Here is a 16,018-nt window from a genome sequence, read left to right as displayed (position 1 = left end):
CTGCGATATCAGCTCATCTGCTGATGTCATTCAGTGCGTCTGAAGCTGGCTGACTTTTATATTGTCTGAATGAGACCCACAGCCAATGACAACCCGCACAGACAGTGAACCTCTTGACTGTATGGTGCACTGACACAGTTTCACCTCTAGATGGGGACACAGACCAAATCTACAATTGTGTTTAACTGGAGAGCAGTATAACTTGGAGCCACAGGATAACTGTCTTTCTATTACGGGGCAAGTACAAAAATTATGATAGTTTCATTATAGATTATGGTTTTATTAACAACCATAGCACAAACTTACTCATTTCAGCTAACTCTGGATTGCATTTCATCTGCAATTATCCAGTGACTGATCCATCAAACGATCTTATCTTCCACATCACACATCAGTACAGTGTCAATCAGACATTTGAACCCATCAATCTAGTTCACGTGGAGATCAGGAGAGACCTACAGGTATTAAAGAGAACATCTGACACAGGAAGAGCAACAGTGCGTGACAACTGCTAAGAAACATGTTCCCCTCGTCAGTGTGACCGCGCCCTGGCCGCGGCGGGACTCTCTCCGCGGCCGTTTGAAATGAGACTCCGCGGCACCTGTCCTCGTCAGTGGACCTGGTTGGAAAGGGGGGGGGGGCGGGGTGGTCAAGCCTCGCCACTTCCTGCCGAGCTAACGAGAGCCGGGGTCGCGACCCCCCTGTGGGGCCTCTCGGGAAAGACTGGGGTCAGCGGCGCTGGGCGGGAGGGTGCAAACCGTGTCGCGGAAAAAGCCTCTCTCCCATGTGCCGAGCGGGGCTACGAGCACCCCGTCCTCCAGCGCTTTCGGCGCGATGCGTTTCTTCTCCACTCCCTCTCTCTCGTGAGATAGGAAGATGCCACTTGAAGCTGAGTGGGGTTAAGTGCAAACCGCAAGGTGGAAGTCGTGCCGCGGCAAACACATTCCCCGTTAAAAGGGTTAGTCTCCTAAATGGAAGACCACTTAAACCATGGGAAAAGAAAACCATGTGGAGAACCATGGTTAAAAAAAAAAAAATGGAAAGAAGGCCTGTGTCAAGCTGAAAGATGCACTGCATGTCATTCATATTACCACGTTTTGATGTTTACCTAGATTGGACCATGCAGTTCATACTGCTGAACACTAGGTGGCTTCAGAATATATTATTTTAATATTAAATGCAATATGTTATTACATTATACATCTCGACTCCTGAGTAGGCAAAAGTAGTCTTTCTATGTTCTATCAGAGAGCCAGAACTTGTTGAAAGACTGTTCTGTTTTGCTTCAATTATTATATAATACCTTAAATAATTCAAGACCTTCACAAGACATTGCATTCCAGTAAAAGACAGAAACTCTATGACAAGGTCTGTTTATTATTTCTAGGACTTTACAGATGTTCTTACCCATGTTATTCATTACACTGTATCCATTTATGCAACTGGATATTTACTGGAGTAATTCAGTGTTTGCCAAAGGTACGAACAGCACATCCCCACTTGGGAATTAAACCATCAAACCAAGGTCCCTCACCGCTAAGCCACACTAGGTTACAAACATAACTCTTTTACCACTGTGCCATACCAAACGAGGTCACAGCAGAGCTGAAGTCAGTTCACTCCTTCTATAGCATCTCCATTACCAGCCACATTATTGACTGACAGGGTCCTGAGTAACTGGGGTCTAAGAACTGGCCAACAATTTTTGTTTGAGACCCGGGGGTTGCTACCGTGTCCCGGGTGCGTGAATATCCCCTCCTAAGAGACAGCTGAAACAACAGCCCCCCCCAAGGCCCGTCTGACCACTGCGCAACATGGTGACAGGATCACGGGATCACGGTGTTCCGGAGGCATAGCAGAGTTCTATTTTGAGGCTGTTGCCAAGGTCTGCCACTAAGACGACCTGGGCACCTTCTGTGATGTCACAATTAAAGGCTCTTCACGAAAGCTGAAGGTCCGCGCACGCGTATGTGCTTCCTCCTTCACCTACAAAATGAAGCTGAGGGCAGACCGAAGGGCTATCTGTTCAAATCCCAGGTGAAGGTGTGAGAAAAATTATCTTGTATGACTTTTAAGAAAAAAGTATCTCCTGTAAATCCAGCAGTACAAAAGTCTCAGGAATACATACAGTGTGAGAGAACAACAAGGAAAGTCACTAATTTCAAGGGAATCAACTGTTCCAACAAATACTGTAATGATGATGCGGAAAGTGTATTCTGTTCATGCTCCGGTGCTCAGGTTGAAACCAAGGAAAGCTCTTAGGACCTCTAATTAAAAAGAAAGAAAGAGAGAGCATGACAAGCTTTCCCTTCTCCTCTGAATAATGCAAGGAATTCATTGAGGCCTTTGGTTCACTCAAAGGAGGGGTTGATGGGAAATCCTCCCAGTTAAACACTTCCAGACATCCTCCACAGCGTGTCTGCCCTCTCGCCATGGGATACACCTTTCTGCTTCCTGCAGGGTCTACGTGCACATGAACTGCAGGCAATTACATACATACAAGCGCCTACACACACAAATCGAAGCACTGATGTGCACACATCTTTGTGTATCCAGCAGGGTCCACACACATTCACACAAAACATGCACACAAATGCAACACGCAAACACACACACACACACACACACACACACACACATATATATATATATGCAGCGAACTCCATAATGTTTGGGACAAATATTGATTTGGTTGTGTACTCCACAATTTTAGATTTGTAATAAAAATTTCACATGTGGTTAAAGTGCAGATTCTTAGCTTATTAAAGGGCATTTTAGCTTCACAATGTAGAAATTGCAGCACTTCTTATACACAGCCCCCACAGTTCAGGGTACCATAATGTTTGGGACAAATGACTTCACAGGTGTTTCTGATTTGTCAGGTGTGTTCAATTGCTTCTTCAGTGCAGATATAAGAGCTTTCAGTGTCTACTCATGATTGTAGGCTTTTGATTACCTTTATAGTCTGTTATTGGCATTTGTCAACATGAGGACCAGAGTTCTGCCAATGAAAGACAAAGAAACCATTATAAGGCTGAAAAATATGAAAAAAAGTCAGAGACATAGGCCAAACCTTAGGCTAACCACAAACAACTGTTTGGAACATCATTAAGAAGAAAGAGCACTGGTGCGCTCAGTGATCGCAAAAGGCCTGGTAGGCCAAAGAAGACTTCTAAAGTTGATGACCGAATAATTCTCAACATAATGAAAAAACCCCAAACACCAGCCTGACAGATCGAAAATTCTCCACAGGAGGCAGGGGTGGATGTGCCAGTGAATACTGCCTGCAGAACATACCACAAACAGAACTACAGAGGCTACACTGCAAGATGCATCCACTAGTTAGCAACAATAACACGATGGCCAGGTCACAGTTTGCTCTGATACAAGTGAATCTTGGTCTGGAAAAAGTTATTGTGATGAAATGAGACCTGTATTAGAGTGATGGCAAGAGCAAAGTGTGGAGGCGAAAAGAACTCCCCAAGATCCTTCATCTGTGAAACATGGTGGTGGGGGTGTTATGGTTTGGGCATGTATGACTGCCTAATGTATTGGCTCAGTTGCCTTCTCTGATGATGCAACTGCTGATGGCAACAGCAAAATGAGTACTGAAGTGTACGAAAGCATTTTATCTGTTCTAGCAAATGCCTCCAAACTCAATGAACAGCACGGCATCCTACAGCAAGACAATGATCCCAAAAATACTGCAACAAAAAGGTTTTTAAAAGCTTTAAAACTGGTCAAGTCATTCATCTGATCTGAATTCAATTGAACATGCATTTCATATTCTGAAGAGAAAACTTAAGGGAACTATCCCCCAAAACAAGCAGGCGGTGAAGATGGCTGCCGTTCAGGCCAGGCAGTGCATCACCAGAGAAGATACTCAGCACCTGGTGATGTCTATAGGTCACAGACTTCAAGCAGTTATCGCATGCAAAGGATATGTGAGAAAGTACTAAACACGACTACTTCATTTACATGACATTCAATGTGCTACATATAAAAAGTGCTGCAATTTCTATATGGTGAAACCAAAATGTATAACATACCCTTAAATAAAAGCTGAGAGTGTGTACTTTAAAGATGTGAATTGTTTCATTACAAATCTAAATTTGTGGAGTACACAGCCAAATCTAGAGAAAACATGTTTGTTCCAAACATCATGGAGCTCACTGTATGTTCTATGGTGTCCTTATACACACGCATGTGCGCACACATGCACACACAGGCCTTTCATCTTGCCGGAGATTTAAAGGACTGACTTCATGTCTGGCAAAACTGTATAGCACTTAAAATCAAAGACCTGTCAGGCTGAGTCGTGACATTTTTGGACACACACACACATGTATGCATAAACAATCACCTACACACGTGCACACATATTCACATATACTCCCCTTTTAATACACACACACACGCACACACACACACACACACACATGCAAGCATACTAACACTTCAGAAATGTCACTGGCCTCCAAGGGCAGTTCTGCGTGAGAGTCACGCGTCTCAAGTGCTGTTGAGCTGTTAAAGATGATAAAGTAAAACAGATGACCCTCAGCACCAAAACCAGGATACAGTGCAGTCCTGGATTTTAGCCGTGCTGCTTGTGCACCTAACTGAACTTGTGGTTGACCAGCGCTGTCAGATGCTGGGAGGCCGAAGGAACAGAATTTGTGACCAGCATTTGTACCACCCCCCCCCAGGCAGAAATGCCGCTGCCGAGCCAAATGGTTTCATTTTTGCACAACGAAATAAACTGGATCATTTTCTGTGAATTTTGATTATCAGATTACAGTCCTTACATAATATATGCTTAACAAGCACAAAAGCCTTTTACATTGTTTTGGACATACAGTACCAATGCGCTCCCTCTCTTGTCACACCCCATAAGTTTGTTCATGCAAGCAGGCATATAAAAGCACTGTATAACGATGAAGTACTCAGGTCAGGCCACACTGAGGTCAATTAGAACCCGTTGTCACTTAACCTAGCTCAGTATATCCCTGGGTTCATTCAAAGTGGACTAAAGTAAAGGGGATGTATTCTGAAATGCAGCCTTGAATTCTGGGGAAGTGCTCCCCATCAGAACGCCATTAGGCGGGAGGAAGGGGAGTCTCAGGGTGTCGGCGTGGGGGACGTGAGAACACCTTTCCGGTGCTTTATCGGCATTTTTAATGTTTTGAACAGGTTGTTGCCCTGTTGCCATTAGCTGCACATCATTTTATTATGACAATTCCATGTTGACCATTGTTTTTGTTTTGGAAACCTCACAAATAGCAACAGGGCTCCCACAGACGGGGGCCAAAGTGGTTGGGGGGGGGGGTTCTTTGGCCAGAGTTTTTGGTGTGACTTCATTTCCTCTTGGCACACGACTACAGCGGCGATGATGTAATTCTCGATTGACCTAAAGTAAACAGCTACAGTCCCTACCTACCCACACATTTCTCCTTCTGTATCTCTCTCCCTCTCCATCCTTTTGAGGTTGTTTTTGGCTCTTCAGGATGCAGGTGCAGTAATTAGACGGGCTCACGGAGGTTCCCCTCACTGCACTCCAATCAGGAATGACGCATTATTTTGGAAGCCCACCACGTTATGAACAAAGGCAGAGAAAAGAATAAAAGAGGGATTACTACTGCACTCATCTAATGAGGACCATATTTAACCATATTTAAGAGATAGCTTTCCCAACATAAAACTAGGTATTCTATTCTCCTGAGCATTTTGGGAAAAAAAACTTCTGGCTAGAGAGGTGTTCTTTTTTATTCTGAATAGAGTTTTATGTTAACTAATGCTTGTCACAAATCAAATTTATTTCAAGACATTTAGAGCCAGAGACCCAAAAAAGAACCTCATCCACCAGGAGGACAGCCTAGAAGATTGACTCTTTCTGGAGCAGTAATGAAGCCATCAACATGAATGCTGCTGGGCATGGAGGAAAGGTTGTGTTAATTATGTCACCACTGCAGCTACATCAGCCACACTTGTCACATGGTAGTGGCTTGAACGTCACTAAGATAATATTAAGAAAATCCTCTGTAAACTGCTGCTGCAAATGAAATACAACTGCAAAATCACAGGACATGTCCACGGCTGTGAATTTTCCATCAACATTTTTGGGGAATATTTTCCTGCTATTGTTTTACATGCCATTCACATCGACTTCCCTCCCCTAAATTCCCAGGGGACCCTGGGTTCTGGTCTCGGGCCAGTGTGCCAGAACCCGGCAGGAATTTGCCTGATTTATATCGGCCACGGTGCTTCTACGGGCCAAGCCAGAGCTCCCTGTCACCATGGAAATTAATGGGCCACTCTGACAGGTGCAGAAAGGACATGGTGTCTCAGCAGAAGCCACAGTGGGCTCTGTTAGCCAATGGGGGCCTCGAGACCAGGATGTTTGGAGTGGGAGTGGTCTTTGGGGGAGAGGCCCACAGCTGAGCTTTATGCAAAGCCATGGACCCTCCAAGGTGAAGACGTATTTTATGTACATTTGGATTTTATTTATCTGCAACTGCCTTTCTAAATTACCAGCAGTCATAGGCCCCAGGCAAAATCAATGCTGAGTATTTTCCATTCAAGCCAGCAAGCCCTGTCTTTAGTACATGTGGGGTCAGGCTAGGAAACAGCGGGATGTCAAGCTACATATCCTCTGTCAGTAGCAATTAAGGAAGCCAGGATGCCAGACCCAATGACCTTTTGTTTTTTGTTTTGATTTTGTTCCCTCTTACAGTTTCACCTGCTGCTGCTGTTTAGTCTAGTTGGGAAACAAAACACACTGGAAGAGCCCACTATGTTCTGCTGCTAGGTCAACCCTTCCTGCCCACTGCTTGTCAGACACCAAACATCTTGATTCCTTCAGTGCCTGTGAACAGCACAGAGCACACAAGGGTGTGGCTGGGAGTGGAGGGTCTTTGAAAAATGCAGGTTTTTCCCTATGGCTCCAGTTACAAATGCAATCCTTCAGGCAAAAGGGAAGCTGTTGCTTGTGGGGGAAACCTCAAGAGAAAACACTTCCTGTTAACCTTGGAGGCTGCGTGAACTGGGAAGTAATTTTGAGTGAAATGCCTTGTGGAATGACTACCACACAACCCCCACCACCCTTCCCCTCTCGCCTAGAAACTCAAGTAAGTAAATTCCCGCTCCTCACAGTTCTTTGCTCCCCTGATTGTCAGGATGTGTTTTAATTAGGGCAGTGGGCGGAGCTCTTGGGCCAAGAGGGTCTTATTTGCATAGTTGCTGAGTGCTAGGGCAGATCGGGTTTTAGGGAGCTATTCCCGAACTTAGATGTGACCCCCACCGCACACCAGGGTCTGTTTTCCCTGTGGCGACAGCAAGTCTCCAACAGAATGCCATAGTAGGGGAGGAGCAACTCTGATTTAGGCCTGTCTCATGACACCTTTGTCTCTGGCTGACAAGAGGGTAAGCTGGGCGAAAAGGACACCCGGTTGACACGGGCAGTGCCAACAGTCTCTTACTGCTCCTGCAGGGGCACCCTGTAAAAGGACGCCAGGATTGAAGCTGCCTGGGTACAGCGGGCCCATCTGTCCCAAAATACACACAATCAGGAGAAGGCTTTCTGGACTGGCTAAGGAGCCCCATACGGGTATAGGAGAAATGAGCTGTTTTAATGTTAGTGAATGTCGAGATGACTTTCTTATGAAAGTGACAAGCTTTGGGCCTATCATTACAGTGTGGAACCCCTTGGCCACGCCTCCTTGTCACATGAACTAACACTATGCTGCCAGGCTTTATCTCTAGACTTGGATTCGTTTTGCATGAAAGCCCACAGAGAGCTAATTCACAGCTGACAGGAATAGCACTCTCTTGTCCTGGGTCTTATAAAAGTCTGTGACAATTAATCCTCACCTACTTCATCCTGGCTGAACATGTAGATCCTAGTAAAGCTGTGAGCCAGAAAGTTGAAAAGGTCTGCAATTATAATTAGTGAGATAAGATGGAGCCGTGGCTATCTGGAAACAGGCCTCTCTCCGGTCACAGTAGTTTCCTGTCATTTGCACTTCACTGACATCTCGGGAGCTGCTGATGGGAGCCAGGCTGCCACCTGCTACTTCCGTCAAGGTGCCATTGAGTAGCTGGGCAGCACCTGCGGGGTGCGCTGTGGGACCTGGTGTCCGGTTCCCATTTACACAGCTGTCAAGCCGCTGCTCGGACCAGGGGCCGCAGCCAAACACAGCTTGGGTTGAGGTGGAAAAAGAATAAAAGAAAGAAAGAAAAAAGGCAAGAAGAAGGAGTCTTCTTCATATGGCTTGAGATTTCTCCTCTGACAGGTGTCATGGCGGTGCCATTAATATCACGCGCTGCATAGCTGCCTGGCTTCAGGTTACAGAGTCCAGTAAATAAACAAGTCATGGTTTACCCAAAGAGGGAGAATGAGGGAGTTGGGGTAAGGGTTACAGGAGGGAAGGTCGGAGTCATCTCAGTTATGGCATTTACGGGGTTAACATGGGCCTACCAAGGGGCCCATCGGGGTTCTGTGGATGGTTCCAGGAGACCTATGACCCCAGTGGCAAGACAAATCCTAGGATGCCGGAGATCAGCCATGTTAAAATACAAGCCCTCAACCCATATGCACATGTGCCCGAACACACACGCACACACACGCACATGCACACACACACACATCTGAACTATGCATCGTTGCAGACTTGGGGCCTCCTACTTATAGTAACTCCCAGCGATCTGCGACACCATCTATTTTGTTTTCACTTGGTACTCAGTCCTGTGATGGATGTTCAGAAAATGGGTCCATGTTGACAGCCAGCCCCTGAGTGTAACATAATCCCAGCGGGTCTCCACTCCCCCACTGCCAAAAGTCACTGCGTAATCTGCTAACTTCCCCAGAGTCAGGTGCTAAGGCTGGCTACTGTACACCCTGACATCCTCTACAATCATCCAATGCATTTTTTTAAACAGACAAAGTGAAGTTTAAAAACAATACTGGGAATGGACATTAAAGCATAGCCTGTTGTATAGTGGACAAAGAAGTAAATATGAATACTATGCCTTTTGAAAACTGTTTATGAGTCAAAGAAAGCATTTGGCGAGCAGAAGCCATTTTTACGCATTTCCTGAAAAATATTCAGCACAGATTGCTGATTTGTTCCACAAATCATGTGTCAAGGGTTGCTTCCATCAGCTGCCCAAATACTTGCATTCCTGATAAGACATATGGCTCGCAGACTGCTTTAAATTTTCCAAATGATGATGGCACACAAGATACTCAATTTGAGGAAAAAAGCGTCCCAACAGTGGCGAACCCCATAACTTCAGCTGGCATGCCACAGAACTGTAGAACCATAGGACCCATTAGTCCTCTTACGGTCATGCTGAATCGAGTGGGACGACCCAGCCGGTTTCACAAGCACCGCCGCATCCCGCTGCCAGATTACCCTGCCGGCTCATTTGCATCACAGAGGCGACAGTGCGACAAATGGCCTCCATACCGCATTAACACACAGTTTCGAATACTTTAAAGGTCAGCCGGGCCCTACTTCCGCCAAGCACAAAGCCCCAGTGTTCAGGAGAAAGAGCATCCTCCTGAATAGTGTTTTCACCAGGTTTCATTCCTTTCTGCTCAGCTATAAAGGAGCGCTTAGCGGGGCAGATCTGAAATCGTGACAGGGCTTGGCTAGGATACAGAGTGAAGGGAGAACCTGGGGCAGTTTGTCATAGACATTCATGCATGGAACCATAAGGCCTATTAATACATAGCAGAAGCTGTCTTTGAAAATGTCACACAATGTCTTGATACGGCTATGTCTTAAGCAATCTTAAAATCTGTGACTTGTGGTTCAGAACAGAGAATGAGACAATGTAAATAACATAAATATTGTAGCCTATATGGCTGTACAATTACTACAACTACTACATGTCTCTTGTTTCCTATTGCAATGTACTTATTACTGATAGTACAAATATGCAAATATGCAACAGGTTGTGATGCCTGGGGTGACATATGGAAAGGGACTGCATCATTTTACTCACCCTGATAACTTCTGGAGTCTGTTGGATCAACAGCGTGGAGCCAGTGTCACTCATGGTGATAGGGGCAGGGCTAGGGGTGAGGCTGTGGACAGGGTCAGGGCTTGAGCCAGTCGTCTCTGCCTTGCTGGGGGTAGACAGTGTGTCCTGCAGGAGACGCATAACTTCCTTTTCCTTAGACTGAGTTCCTGTACCTGCCCCACTCTCTACTAGCTCCTGGGCAAAACTCTCAATGCTCTCCAGGATCCGGAGCAGCAGCACCCCATCATCCTCCACACTTTCACCTGTGCCCTTGTCTGTTGCCCCCCCACCAGTCTCCTGGTCCTTCATAGGCAGGGTTGGGGATGGGGTTACATGAAGGGCAGCCAAGCTTTTTCTTCCTGAGGTCACTGGCTGAGGAGGGGCCATCACTTGGTTGCAGTTCCTGTGGTCAGGGCCTGTGGACAGTTTATCGGGAGTCTCTTTGTCTATGTTTTGAGACAGACTTTCCAAGTCCATCAGCAGCTTATCGATGTCGTCATCCTTGCCACTCTGTGCTGGGGAACTGAAGGGCCTTGGCTCTGGGCTCACTATGTTCCTCAGAGAGACATGTGTCTTGCTGGCTCCCTTTAGCAAAAAGGGTTCCGTCTTTGGCTTGCACGAGGCCCCATTCCAACTGCTCTCAGGTAGCTTGTCTGAGACACTGGCCCCAGGTTCATTAAGAATGCTGGGCCTTTTGGTGAACTGCCTCCCCTCTCCCCTGATCTCCCGGTCCAATGCCCTGCCCACATCTACATCCTCCTCTATGTACAGTGCCTCCATGGAGTCCTTGCAGATACTGTCACTGCTGCAAGAAAGCAGGGAAGTGGTGGAGGAGAAGTTGTCACAACTGCTGACTGGGATATGGTGAGGTAAGGCTGTGGGTGGTGTGGCAGACACTGCAATTCCATGTTGTGGCCCATTAGCAGGGGAGGAGGTGTGAGAGGACAGGCGCAAGAGGCTCTGGACTGGAGCGGGTTTCCCGGTGCCACCCGGCTCCCGAGGGGCATCTTGGGATTCAGACTGGGATGAGGAGGGAGGCAGAGATTTGGTCAGGGGAGGAGAGTGGACGACATCCTCATACCTGGGAGGCTGCTCATTGCCAAAGATTGGGGAAAAGGGTCCCTGCTGTAGGCCATGCAGGCTGTTGACCAGCTCCGCCAAATCACTCTGCTCCTGCCTCCCTGACTGCCCTGTCTCTAGTTCCAGAGGGAGCTTCTTCAGGTAGCTAGACAGCCTGGTCATCACACTCTTGTAGAGGACCTCGGGGTTGCTGGACTCATCACTGTCTCCCCTCCCCGACTTCCTCTTGATGCACTGTTTGATGATATCGGTGCATTTCTTCAGGTCCTCTGAACACTTGAGGAGGATGTCCAGGCAGGCCTTGATGTCCTCCCCAGAGGCATTGCTGTCAGTCTTAGTCTTCTCCAAGATGCGGGCAATGAGGTTCTCCTCAGTCAAGTTGTTTAGGTACAATGTAGCCACGCTGTTGAGATTCTGCTCCAATGAGGCGCTACGGCTTAGCTTGTGCTCCTCCAGGACTGACTTCTGCAGCAGGCCAAAGGGGGGGCAATTCTCGTCATTACCACTAAAGTGTCCGTAAATGATGTCCAGGTCAGTAGACCTACGGCTGAAGGAGTCTGGACGAACCTTCCGGCCCTTCCGGAAGGTGACGTGGCTGGTGGAGTACTTGATCTTCTCAAAGGAGAACTCCTTGATTTTCCCACTTGCCAAGTTGATAGCCTCCCCAGTGATATCCTTGAGGCTCGCAGAACTCTGGACAGACAGTCCCTTTTTGACCCTGGGAGCTCCCGGGAGAGCCTGGTGATAATCCTCACCGGCGGCGGCTCCAGGGCCAGCAAATCCATTTTCAACAGCTGAGAATTTACCGGCCAGCTCGTGGATGCTGGAAGGGCGGGAGCCAGAGGCAGGGGTGGCAGGAGCCTCCAGCAGCTCGGCGCAGGTGCTGCGATGGGCCACGGTGCAGTCAAGCCCATGTCTCAGTGCCTGGCACGGTCCGTTGCAGTAGTGCACTGCATGCTGAAGACGCCGGTCCACCATCACGCTGTTGTAGCAGTTGATGCTGCTGACAACAATGCGGTATGTTGCTGCCATGACCTCTTCCCTCTGCTACCCTCTGGGCCAAAAGAGTTCTCACCACAAAGAAAGTTTTATTTGTTTTTCTTGTTTTCCTTTTTTTCAGAAAATCATTTCAGTGACCAAAAAAAACAATCAAGTCTTAAGAAGACAAAATAAACACTTTTCTACACAATGGCTCAACAAAAGCTGGCAACAGACAAAAAACAAAAAACAGCAAAAGAAACAAGAAACTAGCTTTAGCTCACAGGCTCCGCAGTTAAAGATGGATGTTCCGACTGATCTCTGCTTTGCTTCTGCAAGAGCTTGCAGGGCTCCAGGGCTTCACACGCCAGTGATTAACCTGTTTTCCATGGTTAAGAAGGCAATTACACCTTTTGCTGGGGTGATGCCACTATCCATTCCTCAGTGCTGGGCCCAGTGGCCTAATGATAGGCCTGGCTCTCCCGTACATCCCCCTGTCTGTAGCAGAAGCCTCCAGGCAACAAGACACACTCTGCTCCACTTCACTTGGGACAGCCTGCCCTGGGACAGCTGGCTTGATACTTTTCACAGATGTGGTCTCTCTCTCTCACACTCACTCTCTGTCCCTTGAGTTCTCAGGCTTCTGTATGTCCGAAGAGAAGGAGGCACCACCTGTGAGTCAACAGAACAAAAGAAAGAGAGAGAAAAACATCATTCATTTCAAACAATCATCAGACAGCGGATTTGTTTGGCTGTACAGTAGGCGTGCGTCATTCATTGACAGAGCCAGATGACAGAAGATATAAAAAGTCCCAGAACCCTTTATTATGTAAGCTATAAACCACATTGAACTTCCTGTCTAAATACACTCAAACATCCCCTAGCCACACACATGTAGCGCTGTTCAACAAATCAAAGAACACAGACAAGAGGGGGGGGAAAAACTCCTCAAGAAAGAAACAAGAGGCCCAGAAGATTCGCCTCCCCATTCATAGCAGTCACTCTATTAGGAAGGGTCACCCAGAAATAATAAATTATATTCTGGTATTTTAATGGAACTGCACTCCTCCAGTCGCAGCTTGAGAAGGTTCTTTTGAAAAGACACCTGCGCTTTCAAAATTTCATAAGTGTTTCTCTTCAATTAGAGAACATATCAGAGCTTATGTTTTGCACTATAAAACCAAGAAAACATGATTAATATTATATTTTATTAATCTGAGAACTTCGATGAGCCACATAAATTAAAAATTGCTCACCAAAATGCTTAAGAAGAAAAGCATGCAATAAGCAGGTCTGCATTAAATAGGAAGCCCTGTTCTAGAACGAGTGAGATGACAGCTAGTCTGGGGCCTGGCTCACTGCTTAGCAAAGACAGTATCGGAACCAATATCTGACTGAACCTCACTTCCATAACTATCTTCAAAAAGGAACTGCCAGCTCAGTGCAGCAAAAGACAGGCAGATCAGGATTTGTAAGAACACACACAAACACACACAGACACGCACACACATACACGCACACAGACATGCACACACACACACACACACATACACCAAACCTGGAACATTCAGACATACTGTATACACAAATGCCTATGTGCATGAGTGTGTATAAATACATCTTGGAAAACAAAATATATACAGTTACCCAGAGTAAATGACATTGTCATGCTGAAGCCAATAAGGTCAGTGTAACACACTAGATCTGCACAGGAGAGCACACTGAATACTTTGTCTTCCCTTAATTGTCTCTGAAACTTTCATTCTTTACTCTTTGCCGCCACATCAGCCACGTGTGTTAACTTAATACGAGCAGAACAAGTCTCCAGTGATTTTTTCTGTCTCAGAGAATATTCCATTACATATACAGAACTTTCAATGAACTTTACATTACTGTTTCAATAGTAAAAGAAAATCGTAAGCATGAAACTACCTATAAAACTTGAGGCTAAAACACACTAGCTGTGACAGACGTATAAACTGCAGGAGGGCTATTCGATTTACTGCGGGGAGCTTCAAGACAAGATGTTACGCAGAGGAAAATCACAGGCTTCGACATAAACGTGATTGCCTGTTGAGGGCGGATGGGCGTCCTCATGAGGATCTCCACGCGCTCCATAAAATAAAGAAAACTGTAGAAGATTGGATCAGAAAAACTAAGAAGACTGGAGAACCCTGAAACAAATGGAGCGACGTTCACTGCACATGCAGAGGACGCTACACGTCGAGATTTCAGACAGGAAAATGTACGACCGATGCAAGCAGATACACTTCACCAAAATGCCCTCTGCTTTTCAGGGGTGTCGTGAATAGTGAGGGTGGGTGTGAATGATTAAACCAGACTTTGCAGCCTGTCGTCCATGGAAATGTCAGTCAGAAAGTGTAATTGAGCAAACATGCAGTGCAAGCTTCCATTTTCTTGGAATGGCAGGCCTGCGGAAACAGCTGTTACTCTAACTTTTAGCAGACGATCTAAGTGACGTAAAAGTGCCTCATTAATCCACACGGACCTGAAAGGACAATGAGGAGGCAATGAGATCTGCCGGCACAAAATTCAGAAAACTGCTCTTGAAGAAATTTTCTCTCATTACTTCTCTCTTTCCCTATTTGCCTCTCTCTCTCTCTCTCTCTCTCGTAACCTTGTCACCGTGAAGGTAAAATGGTCACATCCGTTATAGCTCCTGTTCGCCACAGTGGATTTATCGTGCCCGTCAGCGAGCGTGAAGAATTGTGCGACTCAAACACTGGACACAGTGTCTTCTTTTCCTTCTCTCTCCCGCCCTTCCTCCCTCCCTCTCTCTCTTTCCCGCGGCTGAATACATTCGAGGCTCTGTTTTCACACTCCACAGCTCCATGGGAGCTGGTGCATTCCAGCTGGCTCCACCAGCCGCTCTCTGCTACACCGCATACCCCATATAACCCTTTGCTGCTGGCTGCTAATAGCAGCCGTTGCAGGATTACAGAGGCTGGGATGGGGCCGGCCTACCGAGGCTTCTCAATGGCTCCGCTCAAGAGTCGGTCTGAGCAAAGCTCGGTCCCCACAATGTGAACGGACACGAGTCTTTAAGCAAGCAGAGCCACCGCCGACTCGATTCACTTCAGCTCCCGCCGGCAAGCAGGACCCCAAGGAGTTCCGAGATGAGCGGTTTTCTTCTTTTTTTGGTTTTTTTTTTAACCGCACAGAAGAAAAAATCTAAAGTTAAAAACCAGGGTCGGGCAGACAGATGAAATAAACAGAGGTGTGCGTTTTTTTGCCCCGCGACCGTGACTAAACCGGTCCGCGTATGGGGGGAGCGGGCACCTGGAAAAAGCGGGCAATGAGCGCGGTTTACGAGAGAACCGCGTTCCCCCGTAAACCCAGCCGATGGAAAGGGCATCCCGGAGGACTGCGCAAAGCACGGGGCCCACCGCAGGGCCCTCCAGAGGGACCCTCCTCTGGGGCAAACAGCCAGGGCTTTTTTAGCGTGGGGTTGTAAAAACTGGCCACCGCTGTTATGTTAATGTTAAAAATGCAGGAGAAAGCCCCCGCCCCCCCCCAGCCCGTGTTCAGCCTCCATGTCTGGCTTCGCTGAGACACTCGAGAAGCCCACGCAGTTTTTGCCCATTCAATGAATATCATTTCTGCAGAAAATGACCCGATTTCCCGAGCGTCTCCCAGAAATGGTCAGAGGATAATAAAAATGTTCTAAATATGGGGGAGACGGAGAATAAAACCAGAAGACTCGCATATTTCATTATAAAATAAACCAATAAATAACAGGTTATGGAATTGCATTTATGGGTGGGGGTTTGCAGTTTAAAAATTCCATTTGGGACACTGCTGTTATACCCTCCAGCAAGGTACTTAACCTGAATTGGCACAGTAATTGACCACTTGACAAAATGAAATGGCTTATGAAATGTACAAACTCAAAGGCTGGCTGCTAAGCATACACGTT

General features: G+C 46.8%; 1 protein-coding gene across 2 annotated transcripts in view; it reads right to left on the bottom strand.

Moving 5' to 3' along the window:
• ppp2r3a (protein phosphatase 2, regulatory subunit B'', alpha) overlaps positions 1 to 16,018 on the bottom strand; it is a 77,945-nt gene that overhangs the window by 20,933 nt on the left and 40,994 nt on the right. For both annotated transcript variants that reach the window (XM_035423775.1, XM_035423777.1), the window contains exon 3: positions 10,006 to 12,753. In XM_035423775.1, the coding sequence (XP_035279666.1) occupies positions 10,006 to 12,135 (2,130 nt within the window). In that variant the 5' untranslated portion in view covers positions 12,136 to 12,753. The remainder of the gene's footprint in view (positions 1 to 10,005; positions 12,754 to 16,018) is intronic.

Source organism: Anguilla anguilla, chromosome 6 (genome assembly GCF_013347855.1).
Source record: "Anguilla anguilla isolate fAngAng1 chromosome 6, fAngAng1.pri, whole genome shotgun sequence".
NCBI lineage: Eukaryota > Metazoa > Chordata > Actinopteri > Anguilliformes > Anguillidae > Anguilla > Anguilla anguilla.
The sequence above is the reverse complement of the archived record's forward strand: the minus strand, read 5'-3'. Positions and strand labels throughout refer to the sequence as shown.